This window comes from Microtus oregoni, unplaced genomic scaffold (assembly GCF_018167655.1).
Source record: "Microtus oregoni isolate MIOR12 unplaced genomic scaffold, Mior012 000006F_ref0000085, whole genome shotgun sequence".
NCBI classification, from domain to species: Eukaryota; Metazoa; Chordata; class Mammalia; order Rodentia; family Cricetidae; genus Microtus; species Microtus oregoni.
In genome coordinates this window covers 30,694,306-30,713,561 of record NW_024543065.1, presented here as the reverse complement: position 1 = coordinate 30,713,561, position 19,256 = coordinate 30,694,306, and the positions used below count along the sequence as shown (strand labels likewise).

The 19,256-nt window shown below is 35.7% G+C and overlaps 1 protein-coding gene across 1 annotated transcript in view; it reads left to right on the top strand.

Annotated features, from left to right (window-relative positions):
- Nucleotides 1-1,004: 1,004 nt before the first annotated feature.
- The window catches only part of LOC121449753 (gastrula zinc finger protein XlCGF26.1-like), a 37,420-nt gene continuing 19,168 nt past the window's right edge, over nucleotides 1,005-19,256 (top strand). The window contains exons 1-2 of the mRNA XM_041654437.1: nucleotides 1,005-1,148; nucleotides 2,186-3,400. Coding sequence (XP_041510371.1) covers nucleotides 1,005-1,148; nucleotides 2,186-3,400 — 1,359 coding nt within the window. The remainder of the gene's footprint in view (nucleotides 1,149-2,185; nucleotides 3,401-19,256) is intronic.

The following is a 19,256-nucleotide window of genomic DNA, read 5'->3' as shown; positions in this document are numbered from 1 at the left end:
TGGTTCTTGTTGGGAATTTCTCCAGATGTTAATTGCCTGAAAGGAGCCATTTTGGCTCTCAGGATTACATTCTGTGCTATCTTCAGGGTAAAATACCACCAGTAAATTTCTTGCTTCAATAGACCAAGGTAAATATAATTCCCAAAGTTTTGTTTTTCTTCTGCTCTGTTTCATGACATTTTTGTGTGCGCAAATGTTTGTCTTTCTAGCTAAATATGTGTGCTGTCCTTTTGCTTCATCTCCTTTCTTCTGTTGTCCTATCTTATTTCTTTGATTTTGACTATATTATTTTATTATTCTTTACATGCCTATTTGTTTTCTAAGAAGTGACATAAAGTGGTTAAATTCAGACCTAAGTGAAAATGGGGGGAATTATAGGTCATTTGCGGGATGAAAGTCATTATAAGAATATATTTTATGAGAAGCGTCTATTTTCTGTGTAAGAAAAGAGAAAAATGTGTTTACTATGATATAATCAGTCCTAAAGAATTTCACTGATGTCTGAAAATTCATGAACACCTTCAATGTGGTTGTACATGAATCTCTGAGGACCAGTTAGTAATAACTGTTTCCTGCTCGTCATTCCTTCTTTCTTAATTAATTAATATTCTGTCTGCTTTATTAATATTATTCAGTTTGGTTATTTCATTTATTTATTTATTTATTCATTTATTTATTCATTTATTTTTGGTTTTTCGAGACAGGGTTTCTCTGTGGCTTTGGACCCTGTCCTGGAACTAGCTTTGTAGACCAGGCTGGTCTCGAACTCACAGAGATCCACCTGCCTCTGCCTCCTGAGTGCTGGGATTAAAGGCGTGTGCCACCATCGCCCGGCTAGTTTGGTTATTTCAAGTTTTTGAAGAGATGAGATTTTTCTACTATAATATAGTTTCATAACAAATATAATCTTTATACCTGTGTAATAGTGTTTGTAATAGTTACTTTTCAATTCCTGTAATAAATCACCATGATAAAGACAATATACAGAAGAAAGGTCATTGATGATGAATCAGAGGGAGTATTTTACAGGGAAATGGAACAGCAGCGAGAGATTCAAGATAGAATCACCATATGAAGTAGAGAATTTACTAGTGGTAGCAGAAGGCTTTAGAGTTCTCAAAGTCATGTTTAGGGATGTAGACCTTCCAGTAAGTTGATACCCCTTAATCCTACCCATAAATATACACCATCTTCAGGCCATGTATTCAGATATTTGAATATATGTAGTCACTTCATTCAAACCAAGGTAATATAACTTCAATCCTGTTATTTTCATATTTTCTTTAGTGTATGTTATGAAAGATGTTCTATCCATTTGCCTTGAGAAGAACGTTTTATTAGAACAAATGATCATGAGTATTTTTTTAATGCCACATAGCATACAGTTCCCATACTTACAAAATGGTACACACTCTATATTGGAAAACTTTTCTCCTGAGGGTACTAATTCAGATAATTAAATATTTCCTATTTTCCAGTTCAATATTCCCATCAAACGCATGATCTATTTGCACAGGAGAATACACAAGATTCAATTCTGAAGTTGGTATCTGGAATATCTGTAAGTTTTAACTTACAAACCTTGTATTTAAGGATATTTTAAAAAATTTGGGGATGAGAGCAAAAAGAAATGTTGATGTTATACTAAATAATTTTTACTCACCAGCTACCCTGGATAAATTTGCCAAAAAACGGTTAAGAATCTCTACCTAATCGTGAATGGTGTCACACGAGATCTCATACATTTACAGAAGTTTCTTTTATAAACAAATGCAATTAAGTTTTAAATCATATTTTTATCTGCAAAGAAATTTGAAAAATCTGAAAACTGATACATATTCTATCAAGCATTCACTAGAGTTCCCCCAAATATTAATTACATTTGTGACAAACTAAGCAATTTAGATCCACATGGGAAGATTTTTCTCAATAAAATGAGACTGAAAATATTTCATAATATTTCTAGTTGGGAAACTTCTTACACAAATAATGACATTATTAAACCCTTCCCTAAGAGGTCTAGGAAGAATAGTACCAGAACCATCAGTTGAGGGAAACAATGCCTGAAACACTGCATCACAGTCCATGTTTACTAGGTATTTAAATACACAGTAGTGGGCTGTTTTTCCTGAGAAGTGTCTAAGGAAACTTTTGATTCTAACACATACCATTTTTTTTGTTCCAGTATGACCAGAAACAAGAGAAGCATTATATAAAAAATCAAAATGAAGAGAGACAAAACAACTATAAGGAATGTGGAAAGAGCTCCAACAGACATTTATGCCTCCCTAGTAATAAGAGAATTAATTCCAAAGAGAAGATGTATAAATGTAAAAACTGTGATAAATCATTTCCTTGTCATGCACATTTTCAAACTCACCAAAGAATCCATACTGGTGAGAAACCTTACAGGTGTCAAGAATGTGGCAAGTCCTTTACCCATGTCTCAACACTTCACGGACATCACAGACTTCATACTGGAGAGAAACCTTACAGGTGTCAAGAATGTAGCAAGTTCTTTGCCAAAATCTCACACCTTCACATTCATCACAGAATACATACTGGTGAGAAACCATATGGATGTCAAGATTGTGGAAAGTGCTTTACCTGTGTCTCAACCCTCCACAGACATCAGAAACTCCATACTGGTGAGAAATCTTACACATGTCAAGAATGTGGAAAGTGCTTTACCCATGTCTCAACACTGAAACGACATCACAGAATCCATACTGGTGAGAAACCTTACAGATGTCAAGAATGTGGCAAGTCCTTTACTTGTCATGCAAATCTTCAAGCTCACCACAGAATTCATACTGGTGAGAAACCTTACAGATGTCAAGAATGTGGCAAGTCCTTTACTCGTCATGCAAATCTTCAAGATCATCACAGGATCCATAATGGCGAGAGACCTTACAGATGTCAAGAATGTGGAAAGTGTTTTACCGCTGCCTCAACACTTCAAACTCATCACAGAATCCATACTGGTGAGAGACCTTACAGATGTCAAGAATGTGGAAAGTGTTTTACCGCTGCCTCAACACTTCAAACTCATCACAGAATCCATACTGGTGAGAGACCAAACAGATGTCAAGAATGTGGAAAGTGTTTTATCACTGCCTCAACACTTCAAACTCATTGCAGAATCCATACTGGTGAAAGACCTTACAGATGTCAAGAATGTGGCAAATCTTTTAACTATGTCTCAACACTTAACAGACATCACAGAATCCATACTGGTGAGAAACCTTACAGATGTCTAGAATGTGGAAAGTCCTTTAATCATCATGGAAATCTTCAAGTTCACAACAGGATCCATACCGGTGAGAAACCTTACAAATGTCAAGAATGTTGCAAATGTTTTACTACATGCTCAAGTCTTAGAAGTCATCAGAAAATTCATGTAATGTATACACTTCATAAAACTTCTTAGTTTAACTCACACCAATTCAATTTAACAGTCTTCATGAACAGAATGAATGATTTCACAGACTCATATGCTTCAATTACTTTTTAAGCTTAGTCAGTAGTTATCCAGCACTACAGTCCTAATAAATTTGGAAACATTGTGTCCAGATTTGAGCACTATAGTCATGAAATATTCATTGTAAAATAAATTAATTATGCACCATTGTTTGGGGCATAACAATTCAAATATCAAATATTATTAAGAAGTAAATATCTCTAGTAGGAAAGAATTAAGAAATATCATTTCTTGACTGTATGTGACAATAATGTATTAAAGAACCAGCCAAAATCAGACTATTCCAGATTTCAATAACTATTTTAGATCTTGGCATATGGTTGTTTTAAGTAATGTGATTATGTTCTACATAAATATTATTTTCCTGTAATTATTTGTGATTTTATATATATAACTGCTTATTTTGAACTTCAAGTATTTTCCTTCTTTGCAATAAAAATGTTATATATTTTAGCCAATCTTTTGCATTTCTTTGTTTTTATTATCTATTTTTAATGACGGTATCATTAATGTTACCCTGTGGATAATAGCAACAACATAAATATGTCATAACAAAGAAGTAGATTTTTTTCTGGGAAATGTATATGTTGTGTTTCATGTACTGCTGTGATTGATGTAATAGGGAGTAAATGGACAAAAGCTAAGGAGGTATTGTGAGGACTTCCAGGAAGATAGTGGAAGGAGGAGGAGGAATTGAGGCAGGCAAGTTGCCAACAGAGATGGTGGAAGCTGGATGTGTGGTATGTGGCAGAAGATAAAGTAAAAATATATGGCTAATTAAAGTTATGAGAGCTAGTTAAAAAGAAGCCTAGGATTTTGATCTGGTTTGCCCTTATTCAGCTCTTATGAATCACTTGAGTTCCTAATTTCACATCTCCCAGTGTGTGATGAAAATAGTGCTTCTTTATAGTCATCCATCACCTTTGACCTTTACCATCTCTTACAGTTCTGTCCTAAACGAGCCTTTGAATTGCCCAAAGGGGATGATATTGAAAGGACACTTACAGCTGAACGTTTTCTTATTGTCTGAACTATGACTTCTGGTTGATACCTAAGCCACGTAAAATCCACCAAAATTGATTGATATAATATTTTTAGATAATTGCATATTGATTTCATGCTGCTTCTCCAGTGTGAACTCTCAAAAATGTGAATAAATTTATTAGCTTTTCTTCAGCCATAGAGCAGTATTTGTTATTATTTATTAATGTTACTTTTCTTAGTCATTCTGATATGTGGAAGAAATTTCAAAGGATAGTTAATTTGCATTTCTCTGATTGCTAAGCATGTTGAACTTTAGAAAATACCTCTCAAACAGATTTATAATTTTTTGAGATTTCTGTTTAGGTGTATGTCTAGTTTTAATGCTAGTTGCATTTTTGTTTTTGTTTGCTTCTTTGATACTCTCTCTTTTTTGGTGTATAACCATATAGTTCTAGGTATGTTCTACAATCAATATCAGACGTTTAGCTTGTAATGTTGTTTTCCTAATCTTAACACAGTCTTTTTTTGAAAGTTAGTAGTCTGCCATCTATGAATGGCAGTTAATTTTATGAAATCTTATTTGTCACTACTTGGTATTAAATGCTATGGTCTAGGGATCTTTGCCAGAAAGTCTTCTTTGTCTACTGTGAACTGTTTTTTTTTTAAATATTTATTTATTATGTATACAGTATTCTGTCTGTGTGTATGCCTGCTGGCCAGAAGAGGGCACCAGACCTCATTGCAGATGGTTGTGAGCCAACATGTGGTTGCTGGGAATTGAACTCAGGACCTTTGGAAGAGCAGGCAATGCTCTTAACCTCTGAGCCATCTCTCCAGCCCCCTGTTTGTTTACTCTGTCTTTATAAGTGAACACTGTAAAAACCAACCTTACTTTCTTCAGATTTTCTATATAATTAAATTATTTTTGTAACCTAAGCTAATGCATACATGAAACCTTAAATTAACCTCTTCCATTATAAATGCTAAATACAAAAGAGAAATATAACATGATATGCAGTGGTGTTTGTAGTACTGTCTGTTATTGGTATCAGGTGATGTCAAATGGGTTCACTGACAAATCCTTGTGAAATTATTTGAAGACTTCAGGACAGTATCCCCCAAACCTTTCCCTTCTGATGTTCCTTGTTCTGTTCAATAAAATGACAGAAGTTCTTGTTAGGGTCAGATACATCCACAAACACAATGACAATTTCATAAGACAACCTTCAGGAAGGCCTAGATTCAGATGCATAAATGACATACAGTAAAAATGGATGGCTCCAGATGAGTGAATTACACAATTTAAATCTGAGGTTGCTACTGGCCTAAGGACAAAAAGGAGAGGTGATTTCCTGATTTTGGTTTATAAGATACCTTGCATTACAGGTGAGACTGATATTAAGATGCTTAAACTGGAATATTTTGGTGTCCTATGTGAGGAATCTCAATTTCATTAAATATTTCTAATAAAGAAATGGTATCTTCATAGAAGAAAGTTTGACAAGAAAGTATGAGCCAGAATGTGGTGGTGAACATTATAAAATCTTTTTGGTGTGGGAGGTCCTTCTGTCTATGTTTTACTGTTATTGGTTAATGAATAAAGAACTGCTTTGAACCTATGGCAGGGCAGAACAGAACTAGGCAAGAAAGGCTACACTATATGCTGGGAAAGAGAGGGCAGATTCAGAGAGTAACCATGGAGCCACAGGAGACAGTTGCTGGGAATTTTAGCCGGAAAGCCACAGTCACGTGATGATATACAGTTTAATAAACATTAGTTAAATTAATATAAGAGTTAGCCAATAAGAATCTAGAGCTAATGAGCCAAGCAATGATTTAATTAATAGAGTTTCTGTGTGATAATTTTGGGGCTGAGAAGTCAAGAACAAACAAGCAGCTCCTTTCTATATCTTTAAGATTTGACACACATACACACACACACTTGCACATGTGACTGTAAATATGTATATATGTAATTATGTATATTTATACATGGAATTACAAAAAATACATAAAAGAAACTACAATCATTAGGGTCATACTTACTACTGCCCTGAATTGATCATTAGCTAACAGTTAATTATAGAAGTCACCTGTATCTTTCAAGCTTGTACAGATATTGTGCAAGCCAAATAAAAACACATTAAAAATTCATTCATAGTTACTTTGGTTCCTTTGTTATCTGTCCCAACATCTCTCACATATAGCTTTTCTTTGTCACTTATGTTAAAGTAAAAAGATGGTTTCTAACAATAGAATCTTCAAGGGAATTATGGTAAGCACAATATGTTCTTTTGATACCTATCAGAATGTAAGAGTCAATATGAATGTATTATAACATACAGTGATAATATGCAACAAACATAATGAACACGATCTATTGATGATGCATTTTGTACTCTACTGCTTCCATTAAAAAGAAGCCAAAAATTCTGTAGTTCTTTCTAAATCTCAAAGTCATAAATAACTGCATTATAGCATGGATAATAAGTGGCTTAGATACATTTTACAATGTGGGAGTTAATGTTTCCCAAACCCTTCTCAGTGCAGACTGTTAATTAGGAACCCGATGCCAACTGTTGAAATTACTTTCAGTTGTGCTGCATTGCTCAGCTTCTATTTATTATTCTAAGGAGCAACCACAACATCTTTGTGAACTTTGCTACTAAAAACAGGGAGCATATTGTGATAAACTTTATAGGATTCTGATCTTAAGTTCAGTTAAACTTTCATAACACCTCATGAGTAGAACAGGCCAGTATAGACCAAGCTCTCACTAAGTATCGTGACTGCTGAGCAGATCTTTTCAACTCAGCAAGGGAGAAACTATTAATCCTCCTCTTTGCATGAGTATCTTATAACCAATACAGGAGTAAATATTCTTCTGATTTTTAAAATTCTGCAGATGGTGAGTTTTCTTGTAGCAGGCTAATGATGTTTGGTGAAAGTTTTAATACAAATTCAGAAGAGAGATGCTTGGAACTACAAGGGCACTTGGTTTTCCCTCAGATAGAAGCTCAGAAGAGATGGATGGTTCTGCAGTAAGTATGTCTCTGCTCAGCAGCTATGTACAATTTCTTCTACAAAGTTTATATATTTATTTTGTACATCCTTACTTCTCAGGATCTCATACTCTTGCCAAAGAAGTTCATTTGTAATGTAATTAGCTTGTCTGTGTTTCTTAAGAGAGTTATGATCGAAACTTTATATGTATATTGTTCACACAGTGTGGGCTCTCCTCTATTTTGTTCTTTCCTTCTGATTTTTATCTTAACATATATTCTCAATGAAATGATGATGTTTATCTTTGAGGATTCCCTTGTGATAGATGAATATTGTGAATTGATGATGTAGAGTTCCTCCAGAGACCATTTCATACCTCATGTAAAGAGAGAAAATATAAAAATAAAAATGATAAAAGAGTTACTTCAATTTTTTTGTATCTGTGGATGTTTGCTTTGTTACCAAGTATGTGGTCAGTTTTAGAGAAGGCTCCATGAGGTGCTGAGAAGAAGGCATATTTTTTTGTGTGTGTGGATGAAATGTTCTATATATGTCTGTTAGGTCCATTTGAGTCATAGCATTTATTAGTTTTCTTATTTTTCTGTTAAATTTCTGTCTGTTGACCTGTCCATTGGTGAGAGTAGAGTGTTGAAGTCTCCTACTAATAGTGTGTGTGGTTTGATGTGCAATTTAAGATTTACTAATGATTGTTTTACATATGTGGATGCTCTTGTGTTATGGGGCATACATGTTCAGGATATAGACTTCATCTTGATGGATTGTTCCTGTTATGAGTATAAAGTGTCATTCTCCATTTCTTCTGATTGATTTTAGTTTGAAGTATATATTGTTGGCTATTAGCATAATTATAACCACTTGTTTCTTATGTGCATTTGATTGGAAAAACTTTTCCTAACCCTTTACTCAGAGGTAATGTCTGCCTTTGAGGTTGAGGTTTATTTCTTGTATATAACAGAAGGCTGGATCCTGTTTGTATACATTCTCTTAGTCTGTGCCTTTTTATAGGTGAATTGAGTCCAATCATATTAAAAGATGTTATTGACCAGTGGTTGGTAGTTCCTATTTTTTTCGGTGTTAGTGGTTCTGTGTTTCCGTTTTTTTTGGTTTTGCTGGTGGGAGGTTATATTTTCCCTGTCTTTTTGTGGGTGCAGTTAGCTTCTTTGGCTTGGGGTTTTCCTTCTACCAATTTTTGTACAGCTAGGTTTGTGGATACATATTATGTATATCTGGTTTTGCCATGGAATATGATGTTTTCTCCATCAATGGTGATTGAGAGCTTTGCTGGTATAGTAGTCTGGGTTTGTATACGTGGTCTCTTAGTGACTGTAGCACACCTGCCCAGGACCTTTCGGCTTTCATGGTTTCCATTGAGAAATCAGATGTAACAGTCTGATAGGTCTACCTTTATATTCTACTTGACCTTTTTCCTTTGCAGCTCTTAATATTCTTTCTTTATTCTGTTTGATTTGCCTTTTGATTTTTATATGGTGAGAGGACTTTTTTTGGTTCAGTCTGTTTAGTGGTTTGTAAACTTTTTGTACCATTATAGGGATATTCTTCTTTAGGTTGGGAAAGTTTTCTTCTGTGATTTTGTTGAATATATATTATTTGTGCCTTTGAGCTGGAGTTCTTCTCCTCCTTCTATTCCTATTATTCTTAGGTTTGTTCTTTCATGATGTCCCAGATTTCCTGGGACCTGTAGGTCATACTACAAAAACCTGTACTTCACAAAAGAATTTGTCAGTATTCTGGATAGATAACATATACCAAAATTAAATTAAGACCAGGTAAACAATTTAAACACACATAAACTCTAAGGAAATAGAAGCTGTCATTAAAAGCCTCCCAAGCAAAAAAAACCCAGGGCTGGATGGTTTCAGCAGAAAATTCTACCATATCTTCCAAAAATAGCTGATACCTATACTCCTCAAAGTGATCCAATAGAAATGGAAGAAACATTGCCAAATCTTTTTATGAAGCTACATTTACCCTGATACTAAAACCAGACAAAGACTCAACAAAGAAAGAGAATTACAGACCAATTTCACACATGAACATACATACAAAAATAATAAATACTGAAGAACTAAATCCAAGAACACATTAAAAAAATTATCTACCATGATCAAGTTAGCTTCATCCCAGAGATACAGGGATGGTTCAATGTATAAAAATATATCAATGAAATACATCTTATAAACAACTGAAAGAAAAAACATATGATTATCTCATTAGATTCTGAAAAAGAATTCAACAATATCCAACACCCCTTTATGATAAAGGTCTTGGAGAGAGATCAGGGATACAAGGAACATATCTAGACATAATAAAAGCAATATACAGCAAGCCAACAGCCAACATCAAATTAAATGGGAAGAAACTCAAAGCAAATATACTAAAATCAGGAACAAGACAAGGCTGTCCACTTTCTCCATATCTATTCAACATAGTTCTTGAAGTTCTGGCTATAGCAATAAGTCAACAAAGGGAGATCAAAGGGATTCAAATGGGAAAGAAAGTAGTCAAAATTTTGTTATTTATAGGTGATATGATAGCATATATAAGTGACTCCAAAAACTCTACCAGAAAACTACTACAGCTGATAAATAGCTTCAGTAATGTGGGAAGATACAATATCAACTAAAAAAATCAGTAGCCCCCTGATATACAAATGATAAAGAAATAACAAGGTGAATTCTAAGAAAAACACATATAGTTCCACCTTGAAAGTTGAAATAGAAAAGATAACTTGACAAAATTGGGAACATGGACGTATGGAGGTAGGGAGGGTAGAAAGGGAAGAATAGGGGAGACACAGAAGGGTGAGGTGGGCTTTAGGTAATGAGATAGTCAAGATGAAGGAAGAACAGAGATGAGAACAAAAAAAGAGATATCTTGATTGTGGGAGCCATTATGATGTTATCAAAAAACCTGACTCTAGATAAGTTCGCAGGCATCCAAATGGATGAACCCAGTTAAGACTCTAAGCAATAAAGGAGAGAGTGCCCAAACTGCCCTTGCCCTGTAGTCACACTAATGAATGTCTTAAATATCACCATATAACCTTCATCCAGCAACTGATAATGACAGAGGGAGAGACCTGCAGCAGTGGACTGATCTGCCAAAGTCCAGTTGAAGAGTGGGAGAAATGAGAATATGAGCAAAGAGATCAACACCATGATGGTTACACCCACTGAAACAGTCTACTTGAGCTAATGGGAGCTCACCAACACAAGTCAGATTGGGATAGAACAAGCATAGGTCCAAACTAGTTCCTCTGAATGTGGTTGGCAGTAGCAAGACCGTGGCAGACTGAGGGTCCATTGACAGTGCCACCAGGATTTATCCCTACTGCTTGTACTGGCTTTTGGAGAACCTATTCTCTTTGGATGGATACCTTGCTCAGCCTAGATATAGGAAGTAGGGCCTTGGACCTTTCCCAAAGCCAAATGCCTTACCCTTTCTGAGGAGTGGATGTGGGGTGTATTGGGGCAAGTGAAGAAAATGGAAGGAGGGAAGAAATGAAGAAAGATAGTTTGTTTTCTTTTAAAAAAAATAAAAAAATAAATAAAATAAAAAAAGAAAAAAAGAGAGCAATGAAAATGTATGGCATGACCTCCAAATTTCATGATGCTTTTTTTTAAACATCTGTGTAATACAGCATTGTGTAAATATACCATATTTTCTTTATTCATTTTTTTTGGTTGAGAGACATCTAGGTTGTTTCCAGTTTCTGATTATCATGAATTAATTTTCTGTGAACATTGTTGAGTAAATATTCTTGTTTGGGATGTCTTTAGAATTATGCCCAAGAGTAGATCTTGAGGCAGGTTGATTTTCAATTTCCTGTGGAGCTACCATATTCATTTCCATATTGGATGTATGTGTTTTCACTCCCAGAATCAATGGGGGAGTGTTCAACTTGCTCGATATTTGCTGTCACTTGTGTTATTAATCTGAACCATTATGACAGGTATAAGATGGAATCTCAAAGCAGTTTTGATTCTCATTTCTCTGATTGCTAAGGATGTTCAACTTTTCTTTATGTGTTTCTCAGCCATCTCAGATTTTTCTAATGAGAACTCACGGTTTAATGTTTAATGGACTGTTTGTTTTTAGATCTCTACTTTCTTAAATCTTTTCTTTGGATTTTTTGGATATTAATTCTCTATCATATATGGAGTTGGCAAAAATCTTTTTCTTTTGTGAAAGCTATTGTTCTGTCATATTGAGTATGGGACATGCCAGTGGAAAAACAGGCAGCATTTGAACTCATGGAAAGTGGTTGAGCAGTTGGCAAAGTCATGCCTGAATGAATCTTTGAGAATCAAGTCCTACAAACTATGAGTTATGAAGACCTTATGCTGTTATTAAGAATAGCTCTGATTGTTGCCTTCATGGTCACACATCCCACATCATCTATGGAATGTATGAAACATTTCAAGGGGTTTCGAGCAAATGAAATTAAAGTTAGTTAGAAAGAAGACATCAAGAGTTATATAGAAGGGATATATCTGGATAGAGGTTAAGAAAATAAATCCAGAGATGAGACAAAGGTGTTGGAAAGGCTGTATGTGTTTTCCATTTTTCATTGACCCTGGAGAGTTAAGATTTATACCACTTACCAGCCTTAGAGACCTAATCTTTAGTCATTCAGATACAAAAGCCAAATTGAGTGATTAGTTTATCATCTCGTTGGCACCCCCTCAATTTCTGAGATTCTGAAGCCTGGCCCTCACAGAAGCACTATTGGCAGTGTTCTTTGCCTAAACAGAAGTGCTGAGAGCTGCTGTGGGAACACACAGAAGGTGACAGTCAGTGTTCAGCAGGTCAACTCATCAGATGCATGATTCCCTGGTGCATAGCCTCACCTGGCAAGTCAGTGGGTTCACTGACTATGGAAACCAGTTTGTTCTCTCAGTAATTTCTCTCATTAGTTGTAACTAGGTGATCGCTTATTCTTCTCAGCTGCCCAGCTAGCTTACACCCAAATTAACCACACAGAAACCATTTTAATTAAATCACTGATTTGCCCATTAATTCTAGTTTTTATTGGCTAATTCTTACATCTTAATTTAACCTATTTCTATTAATCTGTGTATTGCCATGTGGCCATGGCTTACCAGGTAAATTTACCAGCGTCTGTCTCTGGCAAATCCATGGCCTCTCTCTCTCTCTCTCTCTCTCTCTCTCTCTCTCTCTCTCTCACTTGCCTTCTTTCTCCCAGCATGTCATTTAGTTTTCCCCACCAACCTAAGTTTTGCCCTATCAACAGTCCAAAAGCAGTTTCTTTATTAACCAATAAAAGCAACACAAAGACAGAAGGACCTCCTATATGAATGAGTCACTTTGTTTCTTCCCTAAAGCCTTTATTTCTTCATTAATAATACCTTGGGGGCATTCCCATTGCTTGAGTGTTTATCTCATGAAAATATTCCATCTACTGTGCACACATAACTGTTGATTGTCAGGGAGATGATTTGTGCCTATGTGTATATTTCTCAGACTGACATAGAATTCTCAGAACATTACAAAGATAGCCTTTTACACAGACAACCTAACTTTAGCCATCAACAAATTCAACCAAAATCAATATCTGGTTGCCCCTAGAGACAAATACATGAGGCCTTTTCCCAGGTGTTGTTTGCTGCTGAATTAAAGATCAGAATAGAAGCAATTTATTTAAACATAACTTTTTAAGTAATTGACTTTTTGCACATAATCCCAGTCTCAGACTCAAGGTTTAGCCCACTGTTTACTTATTGTCTAGGAACTCTCAGCAACTCTGAGCTTTGTGCAAGTACATGGTTGCTCACTGGCAAGTTACTGAGACATTTTTAGCTAGAGAGAAACTACACGACTCATTTTGGATTTTGAGAAGGGTCTTGGTCCTAAGAATGTCATTTATAATTGTTCAAGGTTTGTCTTTGGGGAGCAGAGAATGAAGAGCAGAGAGAGGAAACAAATTAGAGAGCGGAGTGAACAGAGCAGAGAAGCAGTGGCAGGGCAGAGAGAGGAGAGAAGAAAAAGAAGGATATAGAGTTAATTAGAGAGATTTTTCAGAGAGGACTTTTTTCAAGATGAAATAAAGGTAAAGTTGCCATCAGAAAGCATTGGTATTTCTTTATTTTTCTCCCTCAGTTAAAAAAGCTCTATTAGATAGAAAAGAACTTTTTTTTAAGCTATCGAGGCATTTGTGGATTTTCTCCTATATCCTATAATGACTTGGGGCTGGCCAGCTATACAGAAGCTTTTCAGTTTCATGAATTCCATTTATTAATTATCTAAGTGACTGTGCTAATGGCATTCTGTTTAGTAATCTCTCTTAAGTGCCAATGTTTTAAATGCTATTCTCTAATTTCTTTTCGAACAGGTTCAGTGTATCTTGTTCTATGCTGAGGTCTTTGCCTAATTGGACTTGAGATTATGCCAGGTGATAAAGATGGACTTATTTGCTTAATCATAACTGACATGCTGACATCTGATTCAATCAGCACCATTTGTTGATGATGTTTTGTTCTTCACTGTGTATTTATGGATTCTTTATCAAAAATCAGGTGTCCATATGTGTGTGGCTATATTCCTGGCACTTTAATTCAATTCCATTTATCAACTTCTCTTTTTTTCATGCCAATACCAAGTCGTGTTGATTACTATGCCTCTGTAGTACAGCTTGCAATCTGGGATCATGATATCAGAAATTCTTTTATTGTTCAGGATTGTTATTCTGGGTTTATTGTTTTTCTATATGGTAATGAATATTGTCCTTTCAAGTTATGTAAAGAATTGAGTTGGTATTTTGATGGGCATTGAGTTGAATTTGTATATTACTTTTGCTAGGAATTCCATTTTTGCTACGTTAATTCTACAGATCCAGAAGCATGGGAGACTGCAACCACAGACTGTACTATTGTTTCCCAGCCACCAGACCTGAATAATCACACAGAAACTACACTAATTAAAATGCTGGCCAATGACTTAGGCATATTCCTAGCTAGTTCTTGCATCTTAAATTAACTTATTTCTAATAATCTATGTATTTCCATTAGATTGACTTATAGGTAATATTTTGGCAGTTTTCTACATAGGTGGTTACATGGCATCTCTCTGATCTATCTATTCTCTGTATATCTCTGTTCAGATTTCCTATCTGATTTTATTCTGCTGAGCCATTGTTTAAAACAGCATTATTCATTAACCAATAAGAGCAATACATATACAGAAGGAAATCCCACATCATCCCCCTTTCCATCTTCTGATAACTTTTTAAATTTCCTTTGAAAAAAATAGAGAAAATTTGGTCAAAGAAGTCTTTCACTTGCTTGGTTAGGGTACTCCGTGATATTGTATATTATTGTGGCTATCTTAACGGGTGTCTTCCCCTGATTTATTTCTCAGTTCATTTGTTATTAGTATTTAGAAGGGCTACTGAATTTTTTAGTTAATCTTCTATACAGTCACATTGCTGAAGATGTTTATTAGTTATAGATAGGACTACCTGGTAGAGTTTTGTGATCACTTAGGTATGCAATCATATTGTATACAAATAATTAAAATTTGGCTTATATTCCAATTTGTATTCCCTTAATCTTCTCCCATTATCCTATTAATCTAGCTAAAATTTTAAGTATTGTATTGGCTAGGCATAAAGATATTAGACAACCTTGTCTTCTTCCTCGTTTTAGTGGAATTTTTATGAGTTTTTATTTAAATTCGTCTTGGCTACAGGCTTACTGTAAATTTCTTTTATTTTCTTTATGTATGTCCCTATCAATATTCTTTCCAAGACATTTATCATGAAGGGGGATTAGATTATTTCAAAGGCTTATTTCAGAAATATAACAAGAGAGAAAAGCCATTGTCCATGATAGCTAAAAGACAGAAAGGTTATCCAAATTAACAAAATAAGAAATGAAAATTGGACCAGAGCAAATTGTAAAGAGATTCTCAAAACTTGTATTCCACAAAATAAGAAAATCTAAAAGTAATGAATAATTTTTAATAGATACTCCTAACCAAAGTTAAATCAGAGTCATATAAACAACTTAAACAGACTTGTAACACCTAAGGAAATAGGACCCATCATTAGAAAAAAATCCACCAATTAAAAAAAAGCCAGGGTAATATGATTTTAAGACAGAATTCTATGAGACTTTAAAAAAAGATCATATGCTCTTTCAATACACTGGAGTGGGACAATGGTCTGTATTCTGTCAATTACATTTTAAACAAACACTGATTGGTCAGTAGCCGGATAAGAAGTACAAGGGGGGGGGGGTCAATGAGAACTTGAGAATTTTGGGAAGAAGGAAGTTCTAGACATGCAGTCCTCTCCCAGCCCCAGAAGAATCAAGATGTGACTGCCCCACCAAATAAGGTACTGAGCTACATGACTAACATAGACAAGAATAATGGGCTAATATAAATTATGTGAGTTAATAAGAAGCCTGAGCTAATGGACCAATCAGTTTATAACTAATGTAGTCCTCTGTGTGATTTCTTTGGGACTTAACAACTGCAGGAACCAGGCAGGACAGAATTACTCAGTCAACAGAATGGCACTCAACGTGTTGACAGCTCCATCCACATAAAGCCTGATTGAGCTTGGAAAGTAATTCTAGACACAAAATAACAGTATTATGCATGGCTTCTTGGTAGCAGCAATTTATAGGTTCTACTCTGCTAGCTAGAGGCAAGCAAGCACTCTCATTTAAGAGAGGCTTCCTGACTCAGCTTTAGCTGCAAAACTTTGCAGCTCTTTTAAGAAGTTCAGCCACAAAATACTTAAGTGGTATTAATAAAAAGCTGACCACATGCTTTTTGGTTTTCAGTCGGAGCAGGAAAAAAAGCTACTCCATTTTAAAATGCTGGCTTTCTGGGCCATCCTGCCTGTGCAAACTCTCTTTCAGGCAGGAGGTCTGGCTACAGAGTATTTGACTGTGGTTTGTAATTAGACTGCTGCAGCTTGATTGCTGGCAGTGACTTTAAAATGCATAGAATTGTGGAAATAAACATGGCTATAGCCAGTACCTTTGCCATGAGGCTGGAATCTCAAAAAGCGAAGAAGTGGGCTGGATCCAACCGCCAAAGCCACGGCTTTAACCTTAACCATATGGCTTAGCAAATTAAAGGCTCACGTGGTCAGAAAAAGAGAGTAAAGACAGAGTCAAAGATAAAAAAAACCTCTAAATGGTTTACAGTGTGTTAAAAATATATGCAGGCTAAAGGTTAACATTTTTAAAATAAAAAAGAGAGAGTAGTTGTGTGTGGTAGCACACACCTTTAATCCTAACACTTGGAAGAGAGAGGTAGGCAGATATTTGTGAGTTCAAGGCCTGGTGGCACACACCTTTAATCCCAACACTTGGGAGGAAGAGGCATACAGATCACTGTTAATTCAAGGTATGGTGGTACACACATTTAATCTCAGTACTCGGAAGGCAGAGACAGGCAGATCTCTGTGAGTTCATGGACAGCCTTGTCTACAGTACAGAGGGAGTTCCAGGACAGCCAAAGATAGACAGAGAACATGTCTCAAAAAGCCAAAAACTTAAAAATAAAAATAAAAGAAAGAGTTTAAAATAAAGCCATGGAAATATGGAAAATACACAAAGAATCTGGATACTGTATGTTATTATGCTCTCTTTGAATTGTTTTAAGGCTGAGGAAGGAGCAACAGCTGCTAAAAGATATTTGCTTACAAATGCTGCTGAACTAATCTAAGATAGGTATTTTGAAAATACCTTGACTTCAAAATTGAAGTCAAAAGATACGTTACTTTGGAGAAGAGGTTATGCTTTTGTTTCCACAAAAAATGAGAGGTTATGGATTTATTCTCAGTTAAGAAAAATCAGGTTTAATCAAGGAATACCACCTGAGAAATCTCTGGTAGGAACAGATGGGCCAGATGTCTGAGTTCTACATCCAGAACATATTCAAGATTGCTGCCTGAGATTATAAAGCCTCACGGGATACTCCATTTAGGACTTTATCATAATTCTAAATATTATTTAGGTTCCCATATGATTATCAAAACCCCCAACCAGCAGGAATTAGCCTGTAAAACTATGCCCACATTTCCCATAAAATGGACTATAGATCTTTTCCTTTGTTTAGAATGTTGGTTACAAGTTGTTATGGCTAAAGGTCAGGAGAAAAACTAAACAAAGGATATTATATTCAGAGTTTTTGTTTTTGTTCTTTTGTTTTTTTAAAGAGGGGGAAGTGGTGTGGGACAATAGTCTATATTCTGTCAATTATATTTTAAATAAACACTGATTGGCCAGGCAGAAAGTATAGGTGAGACAACCAGACAGGAAGCAGAGGTGGGTCAAAGAGAACAGGAGAATTCTGGGAAGAAGGAAGTCCTATTGGGCAGTCGTGACCCCAGCCACAGAGGGAGAAGATCTGACTGCCTTGCCTAAAAAGGTACTGAGCCATGTGGCTAACATAGACAAGAATAATGGGCTAACTAATATAAGTTGTAAGAGTTAATAAGAAGCCTGAGATACTGGGCCAATCAGTTTATAACTAAGGTAGACCTCTGTCTGATTTCTTTGTGACTTAACAATTGTGGGAAACTGGGCAGGACAGAAACCTCATCAACAGTACTACCTGTCATTGGCTGGATTTTATCCACCAAATTGGTTGTATCATTTTCCAGAGTGCTGATTTTCCCTTTTAGTTGGACTTTATTAGTCTGTAAAGACTATCATTTTAAAAAGTGCCTCATATTTTTTGCTCTATTATCAAACATTTTTAAAGGAGAAAATATGGAAAGCAAAGCTAATCCCTAGAATCAAATATAGTGATGTAGAAGGTAAATCACATAAGCCTTGTATAATACCATCCATGGTATAAGTAAAAAAGCAGTTGAACTCGTGTATCATTAAATTATCTGCAATCTCGACCTTTTAAATTATAAATTTTAAATTTGACCTATAAATTTAACTGTAGTAAGTTGGAGTAGGTGCAATAATGGTTACCAGCCAGTAGGTGTCACAGTTGTAGCTGTGGGGCTAGCTTGAACAGTTTGAATTGGTTTTAACGTGCTAGATACTGAAAATATGCTTAAATTAAAAACTCTTATTTAGTTTGAATCACATACTGTTCATATCATAGAGATCCCTGACTGGTTAGCAACACAGGGACAGCAAGGTGGCAATGCTGTCAGAGAAACCCTAGGGAGCCTGCACCCCTCCTGAACTTTCAAGTCCAACATTCTCCACAATCCTCCAGAGTTGGAAGAAATGATGATCTGGGCTGCTGTTGTCCCAGGATCCTGCCCTGTACCTTCTGTGTGGGGATACTCTGGAGAATCTTCATCAGGCATAATTCCAGTAGCAGCAGACACTTCATATGTCAGCTGCTGGGGATGGCTTGCATCTTCTTCATCAAGTCAAGTGGGTTTTTCTGTTTATTCTTCTACAAAGAGCTGTTCAGAAAAGAACTCACACTCTTTGAATTTCTTTTGACCTCCACTGACATTCAGAAACATCTCTTGGTATTTCTGGTCTATGTTGTCAAACGGGGAGGCTGCCTCTTCCTCCTGAAAATGGGGAGTTGATTCTGTGACTTCACAAATTATTCCACATTGTGTTCATTCTCCATACAAGACCTAATCTAATACTCAGAGTCTGTAGTTCCCCATGTAGGGACTTCTCTGCAGGTTTTGCAATTCTGCTACTGCTGAGTGAAAACACAGAGGCTACTTCCTCTACCAGTTTCCTTCAGGGGACACCGTTTTGCCCTGGGAGAGGAACTGTCA